This window comes from Coptis chinensis, chromosome 7 (genome assembly GCF_015680905.1).
Source record: "Coptis chinensis isolate HL-2020 chromosome 7, ASM1568090v1, whole genome shotgun sequence".
In the NCBI taxonomy this organism is placed as follows: Eukaryota; Viridiplantae; Streptophyta; class Magnoliopsida; order Ranunculales; family Ranunculaceae; genus Coptis; species Coptis chinensis.
Genome location: NC_141462.1, coordinates 20455102 through 20478155, shown reverse-complemented (window position 1 = coordinate 20478155; position 23054 = coordinate 20455102). Strand labels below are relative to the sequence as shown.

The 23054-nt window shown below is 36.6% G+C and overlaps 1 protein-coding gene across 1 annotated transcript; it reads left to right on the top strand.

Annotated features, from left to right (window-relative positions):
• Positions 1-7473: 7473 nt before the first annotated feature.
• On the top strand, positions 7474-22780 carry LOC147486533 (transducin family protein / WD-40 repeat family protein). The gene is made up of 19 exons (XM_086574376.1): positions 7474-7725; positions 7880-7907; positions 8459-8559; positions 8874-9077; positions 9182-9425; positions 10189-10364; positions 10539-10621; positions 12142-12214; positions 13603-13668; positions 14079-14121; positions 15323-15462; positions 16127-16339; positions 17138-17222; positions 17328-17622; positions 17709-17970; positions 18986-19205; positions 19952-20166; positions 21402-21562; positions 22464-22780. The coding sequence occupies exons 1-18, from the start codon at positions 7600-7602 to the stop codon at positions 21549-21551; spliced, it is 2724 nt and encodes a 907-aa protein (XP_086430502.1). The 5' UTR covers positions 7474-7599; the 3' UTR covers positions 21552-21562; positions 22464-22780.
• Positions 22781-23054: the final 274 nt, after the last annotated feature.

Sequence of the window (23054 nt, the reverse complement as noted above, 5' to 3'; positions counted from 1 at the left end):
TCTTTTGGCATGGTAATTTTCTTTAGAATCATTATCCAGTTTAAATCTCGAGATGCCCTGATGTGTGACAATACTCATGTAGAGTAATGTCATATTCTGTCCACTTTAGTCTCCTCATGGTCTCATGTAGAGTATATGAGTTTTGTAAAACGTATTCTGCCCTGTCTCATGGAGTTCAGGAGTGTTTGATATTTTTTAAATAGAATTTCAGGAAGAATGCACCTTTTGGTCAGGTGCTTGGATATTTTCTGCACCACGACATTGCAGAGAATTCACTTGGTACTGACGGACTGAGCTAGCTTGTTGGTGTGGATTGTTTCACACTTGTGATAAGGTCACACAACTCACAAGTATGAAAAGGCTTGCATTTAGCAAGTATTTTGCCAAGGAATCTGCTTAGTCCCAATTTTTTTGGTAATCTGTTAGTATAAACAGTTCTAATTTCTTGAACTATTAATCTATATATCTATGGGATCGAGGTCTCTTTTGTCATAACTTGGAATTAGTTGATAAAATTCATGTGAGACGGGATCCTACGCAAATTAGCTGAAGTACATTGTAAAATAGAATGGTATTCTTTTGGAAGCAAATGTGATGTGCCCAATCAGCAACTTGATAACTTGATGGAATTCTGAATGTGATACACGATTTTAGCTGCATTTGATGACTTGACAAGCTTTGATAAGACAAAATGAAGAGCAAGAGAAATGCAACCCGGCTATCCTAAACCAATCTTGGAAATGATCATTTTCTCCATTCGCCCAAACCAAGTAAACCAGATCAATCTGACCTCAAGCCGAGTCTTAAAATTTCCATTTGGTTTGATAATTTTTTGGGATTGGATGACCATCAACTCTTCCGCTTGGCAGGGAATCTGTTCAAAAAATGATAAAAAGGATAAAAAAACAAGGGGAATTTTGAGTTAACCCCCCACATATGAGTAGCGGTTTGACTAAACCCCCCATTTTTAAAATCATTTGAGTTTGCCCCCCACTCCGTCAATTTTGTGTGTAACAGACGTTGGTATTTTAGCTATTGACCATTTTACCCTTATGAAATATTGTCACCCACATTAACACGTTAAACCTAGCTTTGCGAAAACCCCCCAAACGTTGCCATTATTTAATTCTTGTACTCTCTCTCTCGTATTTTACATAATACCCATTTTGCCCTTATGTTGGGTTTCCCGCCACATTAAAACGTAATACCCATTTGGGAAAACCACCCAAATATTGCCCTAATCTAACTCTCTCTCTCTCTCTCTCTCTCTCTTGATTCTCTCGATCTCTGTATGTGGAGATTGTTGGTAAGTCTCTCTTGATTCTCTCGATCTCTGTATGTGGAGATTACATTTTTGTTTCATTTTTTGTACTCACAGTCTTTCTCTCTCTCTCTCTCTCTCTCTCTCTGTTATGTGTTTCTACCCTTTTGTTTTAGGGTTTAGGTTGATTACTTGTAAGGGGAATTCTCATTTTGTTGTATGTTGTAGTTTCAGAGAAAATGGCTGCTTTAAGGTATCGAGTTCTTAAATTGCATATTAATGGTGAATGGAGAGAAGCTACTAGGGATGGTGTTAGGGGTAATGTGTATATGGGTGGGCATGAACTAAATCGAGTTAATTGATGGCGAGAAGGCAAACATGGAGAATTAGTTGAGTGGATCACAAAAAAAAAAGTCGACCGTAATCCTAATCCTATATTGAGATTAATTGGAATGAACGAGGAAATCTAAGGCAACTAGTTTTTGATGATGATTTGAAGTATATGTGGGTTTATGCAAAAGCCGATAGAAGTGGATATACTAATTTGTATGTGAAAATTATCGAGGAGGTTGAGGAATTGTCGAGTAGTAGTCTTTGATGAGGAAGAAGTAAGTGGCGATGAGGGAAGAAGTAAGTGATGATGATGTTGTAATTGTAGGAGGAAACAATATAAGAAGGGGATTGAATTTGATCTCGATGAGTAGCCATTTGTGGAAGAAGTTAATAGGATTGTGGACTTAACAAGTGGTTCATGTAAGGGTAGAAAACTTTTTAGAGTACAATATTGATGGTAGTGGGTCTCAGCCATTGGACTTTAAGTGGTGAATCACTTGGAGGGACCATTTGGGTGAGGTGGAAACCCAAACTAGTTGGTCTCTTGAAGGAAGACCCAGAAAGCTCTAAGTCATAAAGCGACTCTAAACAGAGTCAAAAAGAAAAGTAAGGCAAACTATACTTCCCAAGCCTCTTCTTTCTCAAGTTGCGGTACATCTTCATTTATTGGGTTTACTTCCGAGCTTATTTTTCATTTATTCTTCTTACATATCTCATTACCCCTTATTCATTAGATGAAGTTGTTGATGACTACTTCAACTTGGATTTTCTAAACTTTGGAGTGGATGACCATCTTTCGGTTGTAAATCTTTGCTAATGTGACCAATCGATAATGGTATATTAATTAGATTGGTTTTAATTTCATATGTAACCTTTTTCTATTACGAGTGTCTAATTACATTGGTTTTAATTTCATATGTAGATGAAACCCAACTGGTGGAGCACATCTGAAGGGGGTAGATTAAATGTGGATCAAATTGATTGATGAGAAGAGGCTTACCATAGTGAGTTCTCATCGGATGAAGAATACATACCGATGCAAGAGAGAGTGATAGTGAAGAAGAACAGTTGGTTGAAGAAAACTTGAGAGGAAATGATAATGTTGTAGATGAAAGGGATGTTGGTAGGATAAATGAGGTCTTGGAGAAAACATACAACATACCAAGTGATGAAGGAGTGGTTGGGGTTCCACAATCTTTGAAGTTGGAGGTTCAAGGCGATCTTTGGAAGGATAGGTATGAGTGTAGGGATTATGTCGGACTTTATGCTATTAGTAATAAGTTTGTTCTTTGAATACACAAGAAATGATAGTAATAAGATTGAATGGAAATGCAAGGTGATGGTCTGTCCCCTGGATGATTTATGTGAGGGTGTTACCAAATAAACATACAATGAAGTGTAGGAAGTTGGTGAACACACATACATGTGAGTCCGATAGGGAAGACAAGAATCCAATGGCAAATGCAAATTTGGATAGCAACCGGACTTGAGAAAGAAATGAGGCTTCATTATGTGGTATACACACCTAATGATGTTATGGTGGAAATGATGGATAAGTATCAAGTTAGGATTAAGTATTGGCAAGCTTGGCATGCAAAAGAACATGGCAATGGAGAAGATCCATGGTTGTTATGATACTTCTTATGCAAAATTACGAGTTGTGTAGGCTGACTTTTGCAAGCTAACCCAGGGAAGTGTTGCAAAGCACTCTAGACATGAAAATTTCCATACTTTTACATTTGTGTGTATTGCATTCAAGGCTAGTCTAGATGGTTTTGTGCAAGGTTTTGTAGGCCTATGATAGGACTTCGATGGTTGTTTCTTGAAGGGGAAGCATGGAGGTTAATGCCTATCTATTATTGCATTGGATGGTAACAATGGATTGTTCCCTGTTGCTTTTTATTTGTGTATTGCTGAAAAATACGAGACATGGACTGATTTTCTAGAGAAGATGGCACCACACTTAAATAGGCACCCCTCAAAAAGTTGACTATTATCTCGACAAGCGAAAGGGATCGTGGTTCGGTAGATTACAAGCTGTTTTCCCGGGTTGTAACCCGAGGAGGTATTGTTTCGCACACATGGTCAAGAACATGAAAACTAAGTGAGAGGAGTTGAGCTTGAAGCCCGGAGTCTTTGCCAAAACATATTCGTGAGTCGAGTTTACAAACCCGATGGATGAGTGGAAAAGCTTGACAGTGGAGCAAAAGACTATCGATGGGTGAAGACCCAAGGTTGTGGGCAAGATCATACTTTGATGAAGTGTGTAAAGTCCGATCATTTGTCTAACAACTTTTTGAAGCATGGAATAGTCATATATTGATGGCTAGGGACAAACCCATTGTCAAAATGATTTCACAAGTGATGATCTTGCAAATGAAGTTATTATATGACAGAAAGAGAAATGTGAGCTATGGAATGATAATGATTTAGTGCCAAGGGTTAAGGATATTATTATTGACCTTAGCGACAAAATTGGAAATTTGAATGTGAGTGGTTCAAAGAATTGAAGGCACATTTTTAGTGACTAATGTCTTTCTTGGAAAATGGTGGAATGTGGACTTAAAGAGACACACATGTGATTGTCATGAATGGCAAGTCACTGGCATTCCTTGCCTTCATGCTGTAGCTGTCATTAAACCAAGGAGGCAACAATGGATTGAGTAAGATCATTGAATTTCTCTTTCTGTGAATCATTTCTGTCTTTCTGTGAATCCTTTCTGTCCTGTCTTTCTGTCTTTTTGTTAAAGGGAATTTTGACTTAACCCCCCAAAGTTTGGTAGCGTTTTGACTAAACCCCCCAAAGTTTGGTAGCGTTTTGACTAAACCCCCCAAAGTTGGATAGCGTTTTGACTAAACCCCCCATTTTAAAAATCATTTATGTCCTGTCTTTCTATGAATCATTTTTGTGAATAATTTCTGCTATACTGTGGAATCATTTATGTCTTTTTTGTGAATCATTTATGTCTGTCTTTTACGTGAAGGGTCATTTCTATCTTCTTCTTTCGTGAGTCATTTATGTGAATCATTTACATCTTCTACGTGAATCATTATACCTCCATTTGTGTTGTTTTAGGTATTGTAGCCCTTATTTCTCTGCAAAGAACTTACAAAAGAGCTTGTCTTTGGTCACATTGTACCTTACTTGCATGAAGATGAATGGCCTATTGTAAGTATAGTTGCACTCCATTTCATGTTTGGTATTATAGTTGTAGTATGTTATCGATAGTAGTGTGTTTGTAACAGCTACTCAAGAAGAGTATATCTATCCACCAATCGGACAAAGACTGACTGGCGTGCCAAGGGTGAATAGAAGAAGAGGTGCGATGAATCTAACGGGAAGTAAGGTGTTCAAGGTGCCAAGTTTATGGGCATAATGCCGAGAGGTTGTCAAGGAGGTCGGTGGGAGATAATGTCAATCACGAAGCCCTTTGCCATTGCATTCTTTGCGAGAGAATTTCATAGAGGAAGAGGAAGGCACGGGAGACCAAGAACAAGGCCACTCCCAAACCCCTTTCTTCTCGGACCAATCAATGCACAAGATGGGAGTCAAGTTCTTTGAAGGTGATTTGCCAGCAAGAGGTAGAGGCAGAGGTGGTAGGGGTAGGGGTACAAGTGGTGAGGATGAGAGCCAACCGCCTACAAGTGAATATGGGAGTCAAGTTGTTGAAGGTGATTTGCCGCCAAAGAGGTAGAGGCGAGAGGTGTTAGAGGTAGGGGTAGGGGTACAAGTGGTGAGGATGAGAGCCAAGTGGATCGCAAGTGAAGATGGGAGTCAACCGCCCGCAAGTGGGAGAGGAAGTAGAGGTGGTAGAAGCGAGGAGTAGGGGTAGGGGAGAAATGCTACGGATGGGAGCCAAGAGGGGACCGCAAGTGAGGATGGGGGTGGAAGAGGCAGGAGGGAGGAGGTGCTGGGGGGGAGGAGGGGGAAATGTTTCTAATCAAGATCATCCATCCGAACTTTTATTTGGAAGTTCACAAGGTCCACAACCTAGCCGGTCTGAACCTATTCAAACTCAAGAAAGTGTTGCTCCATTGAGGCCGACCACGAACATACCATGCAATGCCACCAATGCCACCTCCAAGAAAGAGGTCCGGGAAGGGTACAACATCCTCTCAAGCTTCTTCACAAAAGTGAGTCTTGACTACATTAATGCTATGTTTTTATGGGGTTTTGTAAGTGTTGTGTTATGGATTTGTTGTAAGACCGAGGTTAAGTTAAGTGTTATGTGTAAGACTTCAATGATTTCTTTGTAAGACTTAATGATTTGTGTAAAATGTACTTGATTTGTTGTGTCGGACACGAGTCAAGTGCTATGTAAAATGTACTTGATTTGTTATTCTATTAAGTGTTAGAGAAGTGTTATGTATGCTTAAGTGTTGTGTTATGGATTTGTTGTAAGACTTCTTAAGTCTTTGTGTTTTGATCATTTTAAGGCATGTTTGTGTTATGCATTTTTATCATATTAACATGTCGGACTTAAATGTAGACTTGAACACTATGTCGAATTAAATATAGACTTGAATATATCCATTACATTAAAATGCTAATTTCCTCACAAGTTCGGTTACATCGCATTAATACTTGCCTTCAATATTCATCTTAATAACACCATCAATACACAACTTAAGTTTCCCTCCTCTTTAGACTTCTCTTTGTTATTCACTTCACTCCTTTCCACTTCCACTTCCACTGACCTTCCCTTTTTGCTTTAGTTGGTACATCTATCCATTTGTAACCGTTGCATCTTGGTGCACTATTACATCCGAGGAATCTCAATCCTTTAGTGTGTTCTTGCCCACTCCAAATGAACCCTCATAGTATCCGGACATCCTAAAACACGGGGATAATCAAGCCAACGACAATCAACCTTCCAAAGGCCCCGCATCCCCACAAACAAAACAAGACCCATAGTTGATTGCTTTTGATGATGACATTGCAATCTGAAAACAGAACAAAACAAATTAAGGTTGAGGTTTAATATTAGTTAGTGTAGACCCCCAAAGCGTCAATATGTTATTTGCATAAAACCCCAATGTTTAAGTAAACAATCAGCGAAGAAGAAGAAAGAAGAAGAAGAAGAAGGGGGAAGAAGATTAAGTGTAATAATAGAACACGAGATGGTTGATTTGTGTTGCTAACTTCGTAAGTGCCACGCCCATAAAATGAGATGAGATTTGTGTTGATTGCAGACTAAAGGGTCGAGCCGTCGAGGAGGTGATGAGATTTATATAAAACTCAACGGCTATTTCATAAGGGCAAAATAGGTATTATGTAAAATACGAGAGAGAGAGTGCAAGAATTAAATAATGGCAACGTTTGGGGGGTTTTCGCAAAGCTAGGTTTAACGTGTTAATGTGGGTGGCAATATTTCATAAGGGTAAAATGGTCAATAGCTAAAATACCAACGTCTGTTACACACAAAATTGACGGAGTGGGGGGCAAACTCAAATGATTTTAAAAATGGGGGGTTTAGTCAAACCGCTACTCATCTGTGGGGGGTTAACTCAAAATTCCCCAAAAAACAATCAGACAAACTCTGGTAACACTGTAACAGATTACCGTGTAACCATCATATGGTAGGGTCACAAAAATATATACGCAGCGATACCTCCTCATCTATCAAACATGCTTGTAATTTATAGTTTTTATAACAGAGAAACTTTGTGTGTTCCTGATGAAAAATATCAAACATACTAAAATGAGTAAAATCAGATGCCTAAGAAGTAGACATGGTGAAGGCAAATTACGGTCTTCGAAGACCGCACTTACAAAACAACAAGAGGGTCAACCCACAGTCGCACCCTTGTTCTGGACTTCTGGCTAATATATATTGAATTGAATTGCTTAAAATATGGACTTAGTAACTGGGGTTAGGCCCAAAATCCGACCCGCCAAACATAAACCCTAAACCCTCATCTCTTTTCTTCTCAAAAATATTTTTTCCCATCCCTAAAAACCAGAACGTTGAACCAACAAATTCTTCAAAATCGTTTCATAAAGAATGGGAATATTCGAACCATTTCGAGCAATTGGTTACATCACAAGTGGTGTACCTTTTTCTGTTCAGAGACTTGGAACTGAAACCTTTGTCACTGTCAGTGTCGGTAAATCTTTTCAAGTTTACGACGTAAGTTGCAAATTCACAAACTATACTGTTTGGTACCAACTTATATTGGAGTGCATTGTCATCATTGTAATTAAAACGAAGAGACTATTTGATAATGTAAGTAGTACTAGTTGATTTTGAATGGAAAATAACTGAAACCTTTTATTTTTTGCAGTGTGCGAAACTTACGCTGGTTCTTGTTGGTAAGCCTTCAAACTATCTACTGTCATCTTTACTTATTGGTACTAGTTTTTGTTATTGGTTAAGGTGTTTTCTTTTCTTATCAACATTTCACATCTAGTATCATGACTTTGACACTATCACTGCCTTGGCCTCAAGCTTGTTTCATTGTTTTCTATTTACCTTGCTTTTTTACATATCTTGTGTTTATGGTCTATGGTAGTTAGTGGGAGAATAAAGTCCAAACCAAAAATATAAAATTTTAAATCTTCAAATGAGATCCTTTATTTAGACAACAAGTGCCTTCTTCAAACGAATGTTTACGTTGGCAAAGTAATAGGTTCCATCTTCTGAATGGTATTCGCAAAGAATCTCACATGAAACCTTTAACGGAACAAATTTAATTATATTATGTGAAATTTTATGCAACTCCTGAATTAGAATCCACCTTTTGCTTTTGAAGTTTGATAGGTTACTGAAACGATTCTTATTTTACTTGTTCCATAATATGCTGGATATACGTTTACTTTCATTATTGTTCCTCTATTGTAATTTGGAAAAAGTTTTATTGAAGGACCTCAATTGCCGAAGAAGATTCGAGCCCTTGCGTCATTCCGTGACTACACATTTGCTGCATATGGAAATCACATTGGTGTTTTTAAACGTGCTCATCAGGTTTGTAGAAATACTTAGATTCCCCTTCTCTCTTATTCGTCTCATTTCGTTGTTGTCTCCGAAAAAGATATGGCATGAATGGTTATGGTTAGAAAGTGTTAGATAAAAGCTCGACTTAATATTCTCTTTGATTGACATTACTGGTTGGCTTCATGGCTACTTTGCTGCTTATTTTCTCCCACAGTCCCGCCCTCCTCTGTTATTCTAAAAAGATATATTAGTTAGGTAGTGATATATTTTATTTTTCTAGTGTGTTGTGTGCTTATTGTTTCCATTGTTGCCTTGGATGACTCTTGACAATGATATTTTAACAGGTTGCAACTTGGAGCAGGCATAATGAAAAAGTGAATTTGTTGCTCTTGTTTGGAGAATACATCTTAAGTGTTGATGCTAAACATAATCTATTTATATGGGCATTTAAAGGGATTGATCAGAATCTTGCGCCAGTTAGACACATCCTGCTAGAAGATGAGTTCACTCCTAGCTGCATAATGCATCCAGATACTTACTTGAATAAGGTAACTGTGTTCTTTTCTAATTTGATGTTTGCAATTGTTGTCACCTCTGAAGACGAAGATTGTGTCAGCATCACATTTTGAAGTTCTCTTGTTATTGTAAGTAGGTACTGATTGGGAGTCAGGAAGGCACACTCCAGCTGTGGAATATCAGCACAAAGGAAAAAATTTATGAGTTCAAAGGCTGGAAATCGTCTATCTCTACTTGTGTTACTTCACCTGCCCTTGATGTAGTTGCAGTAGGTTGTGCTGATGGAAATATCCATGTTCATAATCTCCGGTATGATGAAGAGCTAGTTACTTTCACACATTCTACACGAGGTGCTGTAACTGCGTTGTCTTTCAGGACTGGTAATGACTTCTTAATCTTATTAATTCCCCCCCCTCAGGACGGCAAGAAAAAGAACAGCTTTGATCATATCTGTTATCTTACTTTCACATTCAATTAGAGGCCAGTTGTTCTGTCTTGGTACATCTTACTTACCTGGCTCTGAACTCTGAAGTATACGGCGCTTTTGCTAGTTCGTGTAGCCATGCATTCACCTATATATGTTTTTTTACCCTAATGTTCCTTCAAAAAACACATAAAATTTCCACAACCTCGTCACTTTAAAATCTCCAAGTTCCGAAGGTCCTTGATTTCCTCTTGCAGCACCATTAACAAAGCAATCACAAGTCTGAATAATTGTGATTGGTTAAAAAGAGAGAACCATCCACTATTAACAATTATTTATGCTCTCAAGTATAGCCAAGCCTTCAGCCATATAATCGTTTTGTACCCTTGTGTGCTGCACAAAACCAGCAAGCACCACTTCAAATAATATCAATCTACGAGTGAGTATTGATAATACTATAATACTGGTGTGTATTCAGCATCACATCTAGTAGTGGCTCAGAAGTTGCTGTTGGTGTCTCTCCTTATAATTGATGTATTGCCTTCCAGAGTAGTCTGTGTTATTTCTTTACAGATTTGTGAGATGGGTCATTAACATGATAAAGGCCTGTATTGTGTACTTACCTTACGCAATACTATTCGCAAAAAAAGAAGTAGCTCACATAGAAGATAGAACTCTCAAATAATTGCTCTTAGCGTTTTCTCAATATGATTTTACAGATGGACAACCTCTTCTAGCATCTGGTGGTTCGTCAGGTGTCATAAGCATATGGAATCTTGAGAAAAGAAGGCTCCAGACTGTTATAAGAGATGCTCATGACAGTTCAATTATATCTCTACATTTCTTTGCAAATGAGCCTGTCCTTATGAGTTCCTCAGCAGACAACTCAATAAAAGTATGGATTTGTTTCTCCTTTATGTTTTGGAAGAATTACTTTGAGGAAATCTGTTTTTGATGACTGTGTGCTGACATAGTTTTAAACTTTTTAATAGCTCTATACCTTTTGTCTTTAGATTTCTATTACTCAATTTTGACCTTAAGTTGGTTATATTTCTCTTCTATGAAACAGATGTGGATTTTTGACACAAGTGATGGGGATCCTCGTCTTTTACGCTTTAGAAGTGGGCATAGTGCTCCTCCAAATTGCATAAGGTGATTATGGATTCCTTTGTGATTGTCTTATGTTTCTTGTTTCATTTATGCAATCCATTTGGTTGGAAAATGTTGTTTTATTAATGAAATAAAATTTAGAAATTATACAAATACCACATGAAAGTCGAAAACTGGTGCTATCAAATTATGGAGTTCTAAAATCAGCCGACGAAACAGATTTTTTTGCTGCATTTCATGCTGTCAAGTTGGGCGCATAACATACTGGAAAGGGACAATCAAGCTGTGATCAAAAGCCCTAAGGATCAGGCTGAAGTAGATATTGGAAATTCACTAATGTTTTTAGATTTATTTTGAACATTCTTGGTCCTGTTTCTACCTTCTTTTGGTTGCATTTGTAAAACTAGTAAGGGCAATTCAGTGGGAGGGTGTAAATTTACCCCTCCACATAGGCTCCCCATAGTGCTGCCATTAGGAATTTACACCCCCACATGGGCCCAAATACATCTCCAATGTATAATGTGTCGGTTTACTCCCCATGTCTCTTCCAATGAGTGTGTTAACTATCATATACTGTTTACATCCCCAATTGGATGAGTGTTTTGAAGATAGGGTGTAAATTCTAGAAACTATACTGGCTATGATGCCCTATTGATTCCCAGGGCATAGAACTTTCTCCAATTTGGATTCACAACTTAGGGTTAGTATGAGTAGGTGTTTATCCATTATGGAGTACTGCACACAACTCCATGTACGTGTGGCAAATGATTTAATATTTCTTTTTGAATCTTCAAATAATAAACATGCATCTTTGAGCATATGATTTCAGGTCCTGTAGTCTAAATATTTCCAAAAATAAAAAACGACTGCTTGGTGCTAGGCATTTTGGCACTTCTAGTTAGCGACTGTTCTATGTGTGTTAAAATATTTGGCCTTATCTCTGACCCGGATATGTATCCGTGTATTCGACACAATTTGGAGTATCAGTATTATATAGTTGCACAGGGATTCCAAGTAAACAGTTCTATATGATGACACCAGGCCCCAGAGGCAAGAAGTGAAAGGCTATTTTATGATAGGTTTCATTGTTTTTTTTATAGCTGCTTAGTGGTTCTAGTAGACACATTGACAACTCTGGCCCATTTAATGTGAATCACAACATTTTATAGAAAGGGTGATATAAAAGATGTCACACTAATGCAAGAAAGAATAAGATATATGGAATGTTTGGTCTTAGTTAATATCCTCAAATGGTGATCTTTCTTAAGAGCATTCCTTGTTGAGTAATAATCCTTTGTGAAGTTGTTACTTGTGTCCATTGATAATATATAGTTACTGTTCTGTGCCTTTGAAATCATTGCAGTGTTCAAACTATAATTAGTAGAAATGTTTAAATATGCTTGTACTTACCTTTTGCACAATTTATCTGTTCCTTTTTCATCCAATGTTTTTTGAGCTTCGTATATCTCATGTCATTTTTGATGTTCGGACCTTATGTACTCTGTTTTAGTTGGCCTTCACTCTCAAATTCTCTTTTACTGTACTTCTTATTTTCTTACCAGGTTCTATGCCAATGGAAGACACATTCTATCTGCTGGCCAGGATCGCGCTTTTCGTCTTTTCTCTGTCATCCAAGTGCGATACGAATTCTTTTCAGTCTTAAAATTACTTATATTAATACTTTAATAGTATTATTTTTATTACTTAGTCAGAAGCGTGCCCATGTTCCGTTCAGGGCATAGTTACTATCATAACATTGTTAGTTTTTTACTCTATTCTGTTTGTGAAAATTTGTTCTGAATCATTCTCTGTGAACTGTGATCAAGGTCCAGTTTATCTAATCCTAAATCCTTATATTGCTATGGTGACTTTAGCTATCCACCGACTGTAACTTTTATTGTTAATTTCCCAGCATATATGAATAAACGAATAATATGCTGATTAGTATTTTATTGTTCACGACGCAAGCTACTCTATAATGGTTAACTTTATATTGGATTTTGGCCACAAGTTGGCAGTATACTGACTTATTTTGTTTACAAAGCTAGCATCACTAGTGCACCACACAATTTACGTTGTAGAATTCCCCTTTACCTAACGTCTAAAAGGAAACTTAGGTAACTAGGGCCTTTAGTGGTGTCCAATGAATCAGCTGCCCTATTGACCTCCGGCAAAAACAAAAAACAAAAAAAAGTTGAATTGCAAACAACCTATTCTCAGAAGTAAATATTGTACCTTTTTTGGATGTCGGAAAATAAAATCTTGTTTTGGTCCTTTTTAGGCAGTCATGTCAGAAAGCTTATTTTGTTAAATTTGTGGTAGTTGTTTTTCTTTTTCTTATTTTTTGATCAGCAAGCATAAAGAAGAATGAACCAACAAGACCTATTCCAACCCACATGCACCATAACATGATCATACCAATCTGAAAGAATAAAATTCTTACCCCCAGTGGACATATATATGCACAGCCGCACAGGAAGACATTGCGATGTTTCAGTTTTTAATGATAGGCATAGGATGATATTCACAAACCACAGATGAGTAAATATAGGCCCTAAATCACGTTTTCCCCTGACCTCATTGCATGATATATGACAGGTTACTTTTTTCATCAATAGTGTAGACAAAAAAGGAGATGTCAGTCCCAAGCTTTCCTCCTTGGTTGATTTATCCTTAGATGGATCAGCTCTTTCTGATTGTCAACTATCCAACGGAACTCTTTTGGGTTTTGGATGAGTTCGAGAATCTTATGTTCTCCTAAGTCATAAGACCCAACTTCAGGTCATAGAGAACATAATACTAGTAGTCATGAATGCATTTTGTTTATTCTTTTGTCCAAATTTTCGAGCACGTAAAATCTATATGTTATTGATCTATTATATTGTCTTTGTGCTGCTTTGCTCTGATATTTTTTTGTACACCGTAAAATGGATGGCGTACCTTGTTGTGGGTCATCAGTTCTTAGCTTACGTAAAATTACTCACTATGTATGAGGCTACCCTGATATTTTGTTGGATTATCAGGATCAACAAAGTCGAGAACTTTCTCAGCGTCATGTGTCTAAAAGAGCGAAGAGACTCAGGATGAAGGTATGATGAGTATGAGTTGTGTTTTTCACGTTTGGCTATGTCACATGGTTACGATTTTGCTGAGGTTCTAATCTCCCAGCTAATTATGTTTAAAAGGGACTTGATGAATGACGGGTGAAGTATTTATGCAAGACTATATCACTTTGGAGTTCTTTACTCCATTTTCATGTCATCTAATCTCACCTGTTATAGTAAAAAAAAACTCATAGGTTGTAAGTCAGGATCTTACGAAGCATTGATACTTGAGGTGATATCATTTGTTCAGGGATCCCCTATGCTTCTACTCATTCACCAGTTGTTCAATAGTTTCCTTGGGTCCATTACTACAAACAGCTTTCCCAATTGCTTGATACATTTAATGATGTATATAACACACAAGCTACTTAATTTTGGGAATTTTTGTGTCTCAGGAAGAAGAGATAAAGTTGAAGCCAGTTGTTTCATTTGATTTCGGTATGATATCTTATTTATGAATTGTGCTTCTTGTGTGTCAAATTTTGTTATAGTATTTGATAAAGTATAATAAAAAATAACGACTCGTCATTCTTTGCATAGTAAAGTTTTCACATTTTTTTTTTTTTTTTTTTTTTTTTTTTTTCTATCGGTAAAGTATAGAGTGTATATATATCGAAAAGAAAAAGGATGAGATATCCTATAGTACAAGCTACTAAATACTCAAAAGAAAAAACATAGAAAAATCCTATCAACAGCTCATAATGGACTCCCATCTGCACACGAAAGATCCTGTTTCATCTTGATTTGTGACTAGTAATTCCTGCATTGTCCTTCAAGTAAGAGTTTGCTTTTCTTGGTAATATGGTAACAATATATTTTTTCAATGCTGCGGTGTTTGGTGTGTGCTTTCCTTATTTATTTAAAGTTTTTCAAAACACTTTTTTTGGGTTGAGCAGCACCTCTTTTTAAGAGCAGTTCAAGCAATTATTATTTGTTACATTCCTTTGCCATTACCCAATCGAACCACAGATTACCATTCTATGGAATCTTGTGTTTTAAAGATACGCATCTGTGGTTCTATCATTTAAATTCTGTATTTCCTGTTAACGTTTGGATTTTTCACGTGGAGGTCGCCGCTCCATTCCCTCTGCCATTGTATAGATGCCTGAAACCGGTCCCATATTTTGATTGCACTTGACAATTGAGTGAACAATAACAAAGACAACAGCAATGATAAAAACTGTGTTGAAAACAAATTGTTTCTGTTCTCTGATTTTTTTTTAATATTTTTTTGGATCTGTTGTAAAACATTAGAGTGAATATGTAATACATGATGCCGTGTAGTACATATCTTTGTATGCTTTATTTTGGGACAAGTTTTGTTAGCTATTAAAATCTGAATGATTCAATTTTCAAATCAACCGATCTGTAGCTATGGGACCTAGACACTTATTCGATACATTTGTTACACATGGGTGATTAGAAGCCATATATCTAAAAGAATGGTATGAAAACCTTGAATACTTGTCTATATCCTGTTTTATTGATAGACCATCTTCTATTTTGGATTTTTCTACAGCATGATTCCCATTTTTTAAATGAAACCTAGTTTTTGCGAATGAAAACATTACATATGTTTCTATTTTTACTTCTAGCTTTGTGATAACTCACTTCTTCATTCTTCATGTGCCAATGTTAGCTGAAATTCGTGAGCGGGATTGGTGCAATGTTGTTACCTGTCATATGGATACTCCACGGGCATATGTATGGAGACTTCAGAATTTTGTTCTTGGTGAGCACATTCTGACACCATGCTGCGATGACCAAAAACCTGTTAAGGTATGCTTTCAAATGTTGGTATTCTTTTTTCTCATCAGGTCACTTAATTTTACTCGGCCTCCTTATTTATGTATTCACGTTTTATTCTTTGCATTTCATTTTGATTGAGTAGTTTGCAAAAATACATATAAAGTTGCACAATCCACTGCCTAGTGCCTGAACACTTTTCTGCTGGTGGTAATTGCTGTGAAACTTTTTACAATCTGTTTAATGGGAAACCCGCTCGTGTTTCACCTGGAACTTCATTGAGGAATTAGGAAACTTGTTTGTTTCGGCAAACAGTTGGAACCATTTTCTATAAACATGTAAACATAAACAATCTCAACTTCTTTAATACACAATTGAACAGTCAAATGATAGGTTATGGGAAAAGGATGGGGGGGGGGGTTGCCTTTTATTCAATTTTATTAATAAAGGTGAGGATTTCATTAAAGTAAAAGGGCAAGTTGGTTTATATGGCCCAGGAAGAAAAAGGCCTTGATCACTAAAATAGCCTGCATCCATTCCTTTAAGTTTCCTCTCTCCTATCCTTTTGGAATTTTCTTTTAGTTATGCTTCCTACTGAAAATTTAGAGAGATTTTTCTATTTCTTTTTCTGTAGCTGGTGTGTTTCACTTCTTGGCACCCTTCAAATTATGCCAATCAAATATATTTATTTTGACAGGCTTGTTCCATCAGTGTGTGTGGAAATTTTGCTGTGCTGGGAACAGAGGGTGGATGGATTGAGCGATTCAATCTCCAATCAGGGATTAGCCGAGGCATTTATGTGGACAAATCTGAGGGAAAAGGCTCTGCTCATGATGGGGAAGTCGTTGGAGTTGCTTGTGACGCTACAAATACTCTAATGATGAGTGCAGGATATCATGGAGATATAAAGGTCCGAGCTTAACTTTCGTCCACAGCATTATCTAATGTTTTTATTCTATTGTGCTAATATGTATATCACACACACACCTTAACACACACACCTTAACTTTCATATTAATATGCAGATAATATGAAGAATATGTTGACAATTACTAACACACCAACCACAATCTGGATTAAGTAACTTATATGTAAAGTTTTGGATCATTCTCATATATTTGGGATTTGATCTCCTCTTCTCTTTGGGCAATGACCAATCCTTTCTTCTAAGATTATCAGTTTATCACCTTTGATATTACACGGTGGGATGGGATTCTAATATTTTGTAAACTATTTGTGGGACTAAATTTCCTTACCATCCTGCTACGGTAGTAATAATTTGGAGATTGGGTCCCATTTTTGTACTCACACTTGTGAGTTTGTGACGTCAATGTAATTTTGTTTTATCGATCCACCACACTTGCATGGAGGCGAAAAAATGATCTAAATTTTCCAATAAAAATTCACTTTCCAATATTTCGAGCTTTAGCGTAATAAAAATTATAAAACCTTAAATTTTTATGAAGAGAAGAGTATGTGGTGATGATCCGGTCATTGTTGTATAGACAGCATGTCTCACCCTTTTTGTATAGACACGACAACAGAATATATTCATTCTTTGTTGAAATTCGTTATGCTTACATGTATCATGTATTCCTTAGAATTGCTAACTCTATTTATATTATTTAAGTCTTCATTCTGAAAAAGGTAACATTATTAAGTTTCACCAGACTCTACAGTTACTTATTTTAATTGGCGAACTCTGTAGGTGTGGGACTTCAAGGAACGCGAGTTAAAATATAGATGGGAAGTTGGTTGTGCCGTTGTGAAGATTGTTTACCACCGTCCCAATGGTAATGGATATTTCTTTTGTACCTAACCAAAAATCAGTTTTTCCCTTGAATTAAATAATCTTCTTTGAAGAACTTTTTGCTTAAACCGCATTTGATTATGTCCAGGTCTTTTAGCTACCGTAGGAGATGACATGATTATCAGAGTGTTTGACGTTGTCGCCTTAAGGATGGTTCGGAAGTTTGAGGGTCACTCCGACCGCATTACAGACGTATGTTTCAGTGAGGACGGCAAATGGCTTTTATCATCTAGTATGGATGGTAGTCTTAGAATTTGGGATGTTATCTTGGCTAGGCAGATAGATGCTTTACGTGTTGACGTATCTATCTCAGCGTTGTCTCTTTCACCCAATATGGATGTTTTGGCAACTTCGCATGTTGATCAAAATGGGGTCTACCTGTGGTATGTTGTAGAACTGAATCTGTATGCCTAGCTTTGCGCACAAGTTTGTGTGTGTTTGAATAGGTTTTCCTTTTGTTAATTTTCAGGGTCAACCAAGCAATGTTCTCCGGGTTGTCTAACTTGGATTCATATGCTAGTGGGAGAGAAGTCATAAGCGTTAAGTTACCAGCTGTGTCTTCAAAAGAAGGAACTCAGGATGTGATGTCTGATCACTCTACGGGGCAGCAGTCAAATATGAAGGATACACTCCATGCTCTGCATTTTGATTTTCAAATTCCTGAACTTGTTACTTTGTCATTGCTTCCAAAGAGCCAGTGGCAAGGCCTAATCAATTTGGACATTATAAAGGTTTTTGTTTTTCCTTTATTTTTTTTCAAGAAGCTCTTGTTTTGTTGACAACACAATTTTTTAGTTCTACTTCAACTCATATGTTTGTCTATTATGTAATTTTTAAATTTCATGTAGGGGAAAGGGGTGGGGGGTTTGTCTGCAATCTCACCCCCTGAACGTTACTAATTCTCTTAATTGGTAAAGAGTTTTGCTACCCATAAAAGAGGGACATATAGACAATGTCAGCCCTCAGATTCTCTTACATATTGAGTTAGCACTTTCGTTTATGATTAGTTTATCACTTGTTACCCTGGTGTGTGCTCACCTTATCAAGTTAAAGATACGAAAATTGGGGTGGTCTGTTCAGGCCTTCAGGGTAAACAGAATAATATTGCTTATGAATTAAAATTGGACATGTCATAGGCAATCTATGCATTTATTTTTGAAATTTTGGTCTCTATATTGAATGAGTGTGCAATGTATTCTATATGAATATCTATTTTTTGGCTGTTTTCTATATTGAATTAGTGTGCAATGTATTCTATATGAATATCCATTTTGGCTGTTTTGACTAATAATTGTAGTAGTTATTGAATTGATTCAATCAGAAAGTCGTCACCTATCAACTAGCTCCTAACACATCAAAAAATGATTACGGTGAAGTTTAAGTTGCACCAAACCGAGAGCATGGAGAAGTAAGAAGTTCATCTATCATAATCCTGTAGATCCTGGATGCAATACTCAATTTTAGATTATCATCCTAATGAGAATGGAAGTGTACCAAAACAGATAGACTGTTGTTTATTATCTTGCTTACCCTGATTAAAGTATCTACACCACTGATTCCATGACCTCTATTACCTTTCCAAGCACTTAAGTTACCTGACAGAGTTTTGTGTTTTGAATTGATGTTAGACTTCATTTATATTGACTTATTATTTGGATTCAGTTTCTTATGAACCTCAATATCTTGCATACTTTTGTTGAAACTTTTCTCTTATTGAAAGAATACTGATATCTCTGTGATATTTAGGTTCGCAACAAACCAATTGAGCCACCGAAAAAACCAGAAAAGGCACCATTCTTCTTGCCCTCAGTTCCATCTTTTTCAGGAGAAATTTTGTTCAAACCTAACGATTCAGATGAAGCAAAAGATCTAAAAGGCGATGAACTGGAAAACAGTAAAAGAAAACCTGATTTACCACAATCACAATTTTCCAAACTTCTTCAGTCTTCTGCTGAAATGGAGAACTGTAAGTAGTCCCCGTTGTTTCTTTATTGCTTTATTAAGTTATTGAGTAATAATGTGTGCTGCGGACTAATTAATTGTCCTGCTAGACATTGAGCGCCAATTGACCTATCTTCTGGTAGCTTCGACATAGTTGATTTCCTTGTAGGATGACAGCAATGACTGTGCTGTTGACATCATGCATCTTCTATATCACTTTTTTTTTAGGATGTATTAATATCGTTTAGTAATTCTTTTGGACAGATTCTTTGTTTGCTGTCGATTCCTGTTAAGGTTGTTGTTTCCATAACCTCCTTGTTGAGCCCAAGTGGTTGGGATCTGTGACTAGATTGCCTTTTGACTTTTCTATTGTATGGTTTCAAATTATTCTGGACCGATGAGCCATAGCAGTTGAACATATCAAAGAAAATGAGAAGAATCACTGATATAACTGCAGTGTATCCATATTTTAGCTATGTTACTTACATGGACACGCCATATTTTTAAAATAATCCATGTCGGATACGTGTCCATGTCGGACACGACACACGCACATATATTGTACATGATATACTTAATTTTTGGTATTTTTCCGTGTCCGACACTTTGTATCCGTTTCAGATGCGGACACACGTATCCGTGTCAATGTAACTTAGTATTTTAGTAATGAAGATGCTGCTATTTCAGTTCGGATCAGCCCATCAGTATTAAAATGTCTTCATTTATTTTTTTAAAAAATCCCTCAAATTATTTATCCTATTTCTCTTGCAGTTTTAGAATTTACAAACTACATCAAAGCTTTATCTCCATCAGCCCTTGATATGGAACTGAGGATGCTTCAAATTATAGATGATGAAGATCAGCAGGAACCTGAAAAGAGACCTGAATTGTATTACATTCAACTTCTACTGGATTATTTTATACATGAGATTTCCTGCAGGAACAACTTTGAGTTCATCCAAGCTGTTATAAGATTGTTTCTGAAGGTACCAATCACGTACTCTATTTCGGCTAAGTAGTATAAATGAAAAAAGTACTTGTGCCAGAATGTGTTCTGCGCCTGGGGTGTTACAAGCATGAGCTACTGCATTTATCATACTAATAACTGGGTGTGAGTCATAGCTTTGAGTAAAACATAGAGGATTTTGTGATCCCCACAAGGCCACAAATGAATGAATTATGTCGATGATACTGGAGGGTGTCAAAGTTGTTTTGATGGCCCACCCCTGGCAGAACGTCAATGTTTAGAAAATCTATCAATCTCACATTCCAACCTGCTGTATGTTAAGACTTGGACATGAGGAAATTACCTGTCTTATCCATGTTAAAGGTGTGTAAAGGCTGCATGTGCACTCAAGTGATTGGCCAAGTCGACACTTTTTGTAATTCTTAGAACCATAGAACACAATGCAGCGAAATTCCATGAAATTTTGCAAAAGCCGATTCCAGCAAAACCATACTGACATATTACGTATCCTATTTTAATCATCGCATGAGGAACTCGTTTTACTGGTAAGTTTTCGCTAAACACTGTTTGAAAATTGTTTCGGAAATTACAAAAATCAGTATACATTCGTTTTCTTCCTTAAAGTTTCACCAACCGTAGAAGTGAAGAGGGAGAGAAGCTTTGTGGAATTAGATTTGTTCAATGGGAGAGAGATATGTGCTCCAAGCTTCTCTTGATGCAGTATAATAGCATCATCTTCCTCTTCGAGATGAAGAGAACCATAGATGAAGATAGAAGCAGATAGCTGTCTTGAGTTGCGGCGGCGGCCATTAGGTTTTCTTTTTAGAGAAAATGTGTTGACTCCCGATAATAATGTGCTTATTTGAGTCAAGGATAAGAGCTTTGCACAAATACACTTTTATTATGTACAAGTCAATGGAACACAACTTATGTACTTTGTGCTTTAAGGCCACTTGCTACTGTTTCTACTTTTTAGTATATGATCGGTTAATTGGACTTCAGTCATAGAAATCAGAAACTCAATATTGACTACACATGTTGGCCCCTTAGAATCAAGGACGTAACATGTTGTGCATAAAATCCTATCTGGGTCAGTTGAACCAAAATTCTGATTTTCAACTGATTATGGGACAGTGGGTTTCCTTCTTCTTTTCTACCCCACTGTTTTTACTGTGCTGGGGGCTGTTATGACTATTGTTAGCATTGATGAAATGACGAATGACTTTCATCCCTGGCATATCTTATTTTGATCAGATACATGGTGAAACGGTTCGACGCCAAGTGACTCTGCAGGATAAGGCAACGAAACTCCTTGAAATTCAAAGCTCAGTGTGGCAGAAAGTAGATAGGATGTTCCAAAGTGCTAGATGTATGGTGACATTTCTCAGCAACTCACAGTTCTAATTGAACTTGAGGTAACAGCTCTCATGCGTCTTTGGTTTATGGTCATCTCTTGTGATTTATGCTTGTTTGGTTTGGTGAATGCATATTTAGATGTGTGTTTTAGTTTTTGTTGTTCAATTTCACGAATTGCTCATTGGCTTCTTGGGTTTACTTCTGAACTGTAGAAACTGGTTGCAATTGTTTTTTGCTAAAGCATTAGTGGGTGTTTGGTTCTCATTTTTTCAAAAAATCATTTTTTCTTAAAAAACATTTTTATGAAAAAGTATTTATTCTAAAAACAGTTTTTCAATAAACATGTTTGGTTGTGATTTTTCTTAAAACCTATTTTATGAAAATAGATTTCACACTATGTTTCTCGATATATTTTGGCATATCGTGGCATAAATCACTAAAGTCTAAAACATCCGGGGAGTTCATTTGCCTTTAGCACTCAAAGTGTTTCCTTCAAAGAAAAATAGTTTTTTAACTTGAAAAACAAGTTTTACCTAATTATCATAAAACAACTTTTTGGGATCAAAAAGTGTTTTTTGGATGAAAAACTATTTTTTTTTAAATAGAAACCAAACACATTTATTTTTTCAAAAAATGTTTTTTCACTAATAAACACTTTTTGGCAATAAATAAATAGGATCCAAACACCCCCTTAGATTCTATAGGCAACTTAATTATATTGCGGCTTGTTCTATTATGAGTTAGTGGTTCTCTGCAAATGAGATTGCAATTGAATGAATTGTGCAGCTTTTGGTACTTACATTAATTCAGTATATTTCAAGAAAATGAGTCACTGCCCCTTGGTCCAGTTTTTATCATCAACAATATTGAAATGCATTTGTTGTAGAACTGGAACCGTGTCCTTTGGCCCACTTCTCCATTAGTATTTGTTTGGTGAGTAACAGCGGTTGTTCATTGCAGGTGTTATACAATCTTTCTCAATTTTGATCAGATTTTAAGCGGCTTCTGTATGTACAAGTGGAGCTGTGTCTGGGTATCAATAAAACAGAAAGCTAGCTTACTCATGCTTGTAACATACTCAGGCTTTTACGAGGTGTATTATCAAGGAAAAAAGAAACATTGAAGGTGCAATAGTGCAATACAAATGTATGTGTACTATAAAAAAAAAAAATACAAATGTATGTGTTTTTGGGGTGGCTGATGACTCTAGAAGTTTGTAAGGTGGTTATTAACTCGATTCTAATATATTAACAACTGCCATTTGATTGTTGTCTGTAGTTTCTGTTTGTGGTGGGAGGTGTTGTTTGATCATAGGACTTTGTTTTTTCTGCTTTCCAGTTTCCAGTAGCCCACTTAAGAGTTTAGACTGTTAAACGGAGAAAATAAAATAGTTGTATGAGACTATGAGCAAATCATTTTTGCAAAATTCAGAGCTGATAGTGAATAACTTCAAATTTTTTAAACACCAAACCATTCATATTTTCTTGATCGAAAAGTTATCAATCCAACTACAATATTCATGAAAAACAACGAGACGATTTGCGAATCGGA